The sequence below is a fragment of the Orycteropus afer genome, unplaced genomic scaffold, assembly GCF_000298275.1.
Source record: "Orycteropus afer afer isolate SDZICR_OR568_19922 unplaced genomic scaffold, OryAfe1.0 scaffold00217, whole genome shotgun sequence".
Taxonomy (NCBI): Eukaryota; Metazoa; Chordata; class Mammalia; order Tubulidentata; family Orycteropodidae; genus Orycteropus; species Orycteropus afer.
Genome location: NW_006921804.1, coordinates 1,901,299 through 1,908,333, shown reverse-complemented (window position 1 = coordinate 1,908,333; position 7,035 = coordinate 1,901,299). Strand labels below are relative to the sequence as shown.

General features: G+C 42.6%; 1 protein-coding gene across 1 annotated transcript; it reads right to left on the bottom strand.

The window, feature by feature from the left end:
* Window positions 1–983: 983 nt before the first annotated feature.
* SSR2 (signal sequence receptor subunit 2) lies at window positions 984–6,704 on the bottom strand. Its single transcript, XM_007948455.2, has 5 exons — window positions 6,550–6,704; window positions 5,459–5,557; window positions 4,178–4,286; window positions 2,194–2,271; window positions 984–1,094 (listed from the first exon to the last, which is right to left on the bottom strand). The coding sequence occupies exons 1-5, from the start codon at window positions 6,702–6,704 to the stop codon at window positions 984–986; spliced, it is 552 nt and encodes a 183-aa protein (XP_007946646.1).
* Between the last annotated feature and the right edge of the window lie 331 nt (window positions 6,705–7,035).

Below are 7,035 nucleotides of genomic sequence, written 5' to 3'. Positions count from 1 at the left end.
TTTTCAACTCAGTCAGTCAAGAGCTTTGGCTGCTATGCCATGGGCACCAAACCAAAAACCAAACTCACTGCTGTCGAGTCGGATTCGACTTAAAGCGACGCTTCCTTGGTTTTCTGAGGAGGTATCACTATGGAAGTAGATTGTCCAACCTTCCTTCCAAGGAATGGCTGGTGGGTTTGAACTGCCAGCCTTCTGGTTATCAGTCAAATGCATTAGGCACTACGCCACCAGAGCTCCTTGCCACAGGCAAACTGACCTTGTTTTGTAAGAGGGAAATTAAGTTTCTAGCAGGGCTATAACCCATAATTTTTCCTGTTCTGGTTAGCACTCTGGTTCACCCACATTTTAAAAATCTTCCAGTGTTGCTTTGTCAGCCATGACTGAATTGATTCAAAGTCCCAAATAGGACCCACAACCCCTACAGCAAACAGGTACAAACTCAGCCCCATTTACCCAGAAGCCTGAACTCCAACAATAACTTGTACTCACTCAGGTGATAGGGGAAAAAAGACAAGTCAGTGTGGCATTTATTATTTTTATTAGAAAACTCCATTTGGTAAACACTTCCCTAACCTAGAATAGAGATTGAGTAACCTTCAAGAGTCATATAGCTTTCATATCACCTTCTACTCTCTGAGAGGGGAGGGCGAAGGGCAGGGTGATGTCAGGCAGTCTCCGAAGTGCCCTGTCCTGGATCCGAGAGTTCACGTTGCCAGCAATATACCCACCAGCCCCTCAGTGAAGCACCAGAGGGCCCTCTAGGCTCAAGGCTGCTGCCAAAAGCATTCCTATTTGTATGGCTTCAGAATAGAACCAAGGAGGCTCTCAGATTTCTAGGCCTGTTCCTTTACTCTAGTTGAGAGCAAAGCAGGATCCAGGAGAAAGTAGCCAGGGCTAAAGGAGAAGAGATTGCATTTGATATACCCTTTGGAGTCTGGAAAGCACCTGGATTTCTCTGTGGGGGAGGGCTATGGAAGCCCCACTCAGTTCTTCTTGGTTTTGGGAGTATCATATTTCCTCTTGCTGGAGTACCACAGGAGCAGGGGGATGCCAATGGAGGGAAGGGTCATGACCCCGAAGGCTGCCCAGTCTAGCTGTGGAGAAAAATAAAAGCCTTGCTTAGAAGTCTGGATTAGGGCATGGGAGAGAATCAGGAAGGAATGGGTCCAGTAAGAAATGGAGCAGTCTATCTCAAAATTTAAGCATAACTTTGGCAGGAAGGTTCCTCCTTGACCATTCCTGATACATAATGGCTTTCTAAAGACCAATCTGTCTTTCAAGCTGTGAAGCCAATGGCTTCACCAGACCCAACCCAGACTGGAAGACAAGCTTTTCCTTTGCAAACAGTCTTTGAAAAAGGAGACGTCCCAGGCACCTTGCCACAGATGGTCATGCCCCCCATATTCTAAGCCCTGCTCACACCTCTGGCCCCTCTCTTCCGTATTCTATTCCTGTGCCTTACAGTCTACCCTCTGGCCTTGCTAAATGACTTGCCATTCCTGGACTGCACCATGCTTTTTTCTACCTCTGAGCTCCTTCCTCCTCCTGCAATGAATGCCTGGCCTTCCACACCCTCTTTTGACTGGTTAACCTTTACCTCCACCAGAAAACCCTCCCTGACTCTTAAAGACCAGGTTAGTAGTTCCTGCTCTATGTTCCTCCAGCACCTCATATAAAACCTCTATCACAGCATCTCCCATCTACTTGTTCTGAGTCTTCTATGGGCCATAAGATCTTTAATGGCAGGGCCTTCATAATTATTCACTAATGAATGAGTAAATGAATTCCTTCATTCAGTAGTTTAAGAAAATCTCTACAAATTCTCTTCTAGACTAGATCACAACAAAGTTCTCACTTAACGTTCCCAATGTTCTACTGCCTGTTGAATCAAACCCGGTTTTTTATTTTTTTTAAAGTCAAGGCAGACTCAAGACTCTAAGATGAGGTTCTACTCAAGGCTGAGTAGAAAAAAAATCAGTATTTTGGTTCTAGCAATTGTTCTCTCATTGCAAAGAATCTCTGGGCATGGTTCTATCAAGATATTTGATGGCTGTCTACATCAAACAACAAGAAACAAAGGCAGAGCAAGAACCAGCACACAAAACAGATTTTCTAAGGAGGCCAAGAGGTCCCAGAACCAAAAGGGTGTTCCTGTATCAGAGGAATGATAAGAGTGGACATTGCAGAACTTACAAAATGGGGTGAGAATCTCCTATCAAACTCCCGCTGAGCCAGGATTCCTCCCTGTCCAGGGGCACTGGTAAAGCCAATCTGAAAAGAAGAAAGGGTGTTAGGCAAGTTGCAAAGGCTCTCATTCGAAAAAGGGCAGTCACAGTTAACGCAATCCTAAGCATTAGATTCTCAGTTCCTAAAGGCCCAAGAGAACTTGAAGAAGATGAGCAAAAGCTTTTGAACTAGGGATAGCTTGGATGAGTTTCTCTTAGTGTGTTGTAAAGAAGGGAAAACCAGGAGCCAAGAAGCCTGAGTTAGTTCTATGGAAATGCCACCACATGATGAACATTCATTAAACAGTGCAGGTCAGGTACAAAGCTAGAATTAAAAGCCAAATCCTTGTATCTTAGCCACTCTGAAAAGAGTGAGGTTGCTCACCACCACTGGCCTCTCGGCAGGGCCAGATGTACAAAGGAATGACTTGCCCTTAGCAACAATTTCCTCAGAGTAGACATGAGGCTCAAATGAAATAATGAGAAGGACCCTGAGAAGTCTAAAGCCCTACCCAAATGTACATTACTAGAAGAGGGTCAGACGCTGGCCCACATTCCTTTCTTTTGGAGAGGCAGCCAAGAGTTTGGAGCACACTGCAAACAATTTTGTTCTAAGGTGGTAACTTAGCCTTTGATTTGGTATCTATTAACTCATCAAGTATCAGCTAGAACCAAAGAATTCTGAGATTGTTTCTGACAGTAAAATGCCACAAGATGCAAAAAATACAACTGGGAGATAAGACTATGGTTCTATATGACTTATGAAAGGAAATTTATATAATTTATGTAAGGAAATTTAGAAATATACTGAGAGTTAGTGAATCTTAGACTTCTCTTAGTTCCATGGTTGACTGTTATGTCCCCTCTCTACAGTGCACTCACTGAGTAGCCTAAAGGTCAACTGTATGGTCCTGTCAGGGGCCTTTATAAAATTCAAGCTCTAAGCTTTTTGAGGCTAAGACAGAGTTAATGTCCTCGTTATTCCCTAGAATTGAGAACAACATTGCATGGGCTCAATAAACGTCTGTAGACCTTTACGCTGATGAATCTAAAGACTGTTGACTACCGAGTTTCTGTTATAAATGCAGAAGTTTGGGAAACAGAAATCTAAGACAGAATCCTTGGCCTCAAGGAATTTATAATTAAACTGGGGAGTGAAGATTAACATATAAGAAAGAGAACTACTGAAGGCAGTAAGTAATTAAATGTTCAAGTGTCATAGACTGTAAGTGCTATAGAAGCTTAGATGCAGTCAATGAAAACTTACTGAAAGAATGAATGAGTAGAAAAGAGCAACATGAATTGCAGAAGCTAGAACCAAGGAGATGTAGCTCAAAGCTGGGACTTGAGAAGGATTTGGATAATGAAGTGGAGAGAGTACTTCAGACACAGAACAAAGGCAAAGAGGAAAGAATAAGCACTGGAGAAGGCAAGAGGTACAGCAAGGAGCTTGGCCAATTTAGGATTAAGGGTCTGTGTGGGCAGAGAGGGAGAAAAAGCTGGAGAGGCAGAGAAGGGCCAGACTACTGGAGGGTGTAAAATGACAAGCAGGAGAGCTCAGCCTCAATGTGGTAAGCAGAAATGTTCAGCAAGGGAAAGACATGGTTCATAGTGGGGACTGGGAATAATCTGGCAAGGGTACAGAAGATGGATTGGAAGGACGAGGATGCAATAAACTGGGCAGCAAACGACACATTCCAGGCTAAAAGGAAAACAGATGAAGAGGAAGAGAATGCTTTCATCCAGTACAAATGCTCTATTCTGGGACTTTACAATTTGAAACACACTTCCTTCCTTCCCTGAGTTTCAGTTCAAGCTTACCTTCCTATGAATTTAGTGACTGCTTTGGAAATTTTCTGAAAATTTTCAAGGAAAGACATACTGAAATTGGGCTGGGTCGGGGAAATTTTTGGAGATCTGAGCTCCACGCACTAAGGGTTGGGGTAACTCACCACAACAGGCCCATCCTCCTGGGCCAGGTATGTAATGGTTGCTGAGGTGAAGTTGAAGTAGCCAGCCTTGAGAGGGCGCAGGACCACGGTATGGGACACATTGCTAGCACTGGCCCGAGAGTTAAGGAAAGGAAAAAGATGAAGCGAAGATTGTAACACTCCTCCAGAAGAGCCTACGATTTGGGGACTAAAAGTGTCATTCACAAAATAGCTATCAACCCTTGGTGATTTCATACAGGAATGAAAAAATACAGACTTCTTAAAGTCATAAGTGTGAGGTACAGTATGGTATCTTTCTAGCCTCATTTTAAAGGGTCCATGATGTTCTCAGTATCAAGGTTTTTAAAATAAACTTTCAAAGCATATATGTTATGGATGAAAAGTTATAGTTGCTCAAGCCCACAGAAAATTTTTAATTGGCTATAACTAACCAGAAGACTGGCGGTTCAAACCCACCAGCCACTCCTCGGAAGGAAGGTTGGGCAATCTACTTTTGTAGTGATACTGCCTTGGCAACCCAAGGAGGAGTCGCTAGGATTCGGGGCCAACTCGACGGCACATAACAACAACAATATAACTGAAGGAAGTTCTCAAAAATGGAGCTCTGGTAGCATACTGCCTAAGGCACTTGACTGCTAACCAGAAGGCTGGCAGTTCAAACCCACCAGCCACTCCTCGGAAGGAAGATGGGGCAATCTATTTCCGTAGTGATACTGTCTTGGAAACCCAAGGAGGGTGCTATGAGTCGGGTCTGACTCCACGGCACATAACAACAACAAAGGAAGTTCTCAAAAATGCAAAAACACACAACAAAAACAAAATACAAAGAGAACATTTACCCACACCAGAAAATCTAAAAATCTAAATATATTTAATTTACAAGGGAAAAAAATCACCAAATTCAACAAACACAGAAAATAATTGATAGATCAGAACAAAAGACTTACTGAATAAAAAGAGACTTTAAAAGATCATAGGGTCCACACTAGCATTAAAATTAATTTCTTTTAAAAGCATCTAATATCCCAGTCTGGCCACAAACATTTTTAGGAGAGTCTACATCCTCCATTATGCGTCAGGGCCTTATAATCTAAACCTCAGGAACCTCCTTCCTCATGTCCACGCTTGCATGATTTCCACCAGTCTCTCTTGCCCCATCCTATCCAGAGAGATGGCAGGAGAATGGCCTTGCACACCTGGACTGAGTGAAGTGACCCACTGCTTTACTGGCAAACTTCCCTCCCTGCCACCAGCCTTTATCATCCAGTGCCAAGAGGATACGGGGCAATCCGGTCCCATTTGACATTGAGCATTCCAGATACAATGCCAAAGTCTTCTGGGGGGAAGGAATCATCAGATAATTCCACATCTAATGCAGCACTAAAAAAAAAAACAGAGGAAAACAGTAAGCAATGGATATAAAATTTAAAACATCTGACAATCAAATCTACCCTTTTGTCCTAAAAAATCAGAACTTCGGAACAGATACCAGTTACATAGTAACTTGGGTTTGTGCCATTAAAGAATCCAGGTCAAGGACTAGATTTTATGCCACAAAAATATCAAAATACTCAAGTACCTAGGAAGGAATGGACCCAGATCTATTCTTGCCTCAATTTCTCTTCATGTATGTGTGTAGAGAGAGGAAGACAAGGAGGAAAATGTTTATAGAAGAGAAAATTAAAGGAAATAGCATGAAGAAAGGTAACAAAAATGTTCATAGATTAATGAAAAAAAAAAAAAAGGTTGAAACATAAAACCCGAGGTAACAAAAGAATTGTTATATATACCTCACTTCTCGAGTATCTTGTTATCTGACATCTCACATTTACAATAGTAAAAAATCTACTATCCAACTATACTTTGCACATTAACAACATATGTCTGGCAGTAACAAACGCCAAGGTGTGAGGTGACACTAACGCTGACCATGATCATTAAGGTTATGTGTGAACTTGGCTGGGCCATGATTCTCAGTGGTTTGGCAGCTATGTAATGATACACATCTCCATGTTGTGATCTGACATGATCATCCTCCATTTTCACATAACATCGATTTCTGCATAATGCCCTGGACTTTGGAACCTAACCATGACAATAAGTGAAGAGTGGGTGTACTTCTGCCCTGGGTCTTCTCCCTGTTATACCTTATACCACAATTCCTACTTCTTCTCCACTCTGAAACTCTACCAATCCAAAAAGCAGAAGAAAGGACTCTTCTTTCAAAACTGGTGTATTCATTCACAATATCTGACGCTTGAGGTCTCCCAAAGAGGTATCACTATCCATAAGGATTTTCCTTGTTACCAGCTGGGAAATCTAAGAATCCAGAACAGGGTTCAACCTGTAGCCCCAGAGCCTCAGGTCTTTACCTTGAACCAACATTATAGATGTTGTACTGTAAGGTCAGGTCTCGCCCCTCCACAGCATATCTGTTTAGCAGTGACTTGGATGCCAAAAGCCTGGCCCCCTCCTCTGCTTGAGTGCCAACAGAGAGAGCCAACACCACAAATGCCAGCAATCTCATCTTTGGAGAAAAAAAGCAAAGTGAGCAGTTAATCCAACTATGTAAAAATAATCCAATCTTCCTGACAGCCTTTTTTATAAAATGTCCTAAAACTCTTTTATAAAATGTCCTAAAGCTCTCTTGATCCTACCAAAGCTGCAGTCCCACCCCACAAAACAGTCCAAAAGCCACAAGAGCTGAACCATTTGCAAGGCTCTCCTACCATCTTGCCTTGCAGCTCTTGGAAAATCGGTCTAAGTACCAGAATAAAACTACTGCCCTTCTACCGTCAGGAGCCAGGGATGTTCCCTAGCTGATGAAGCCCTCGGAGAGAACACCATATGGCCAGAAC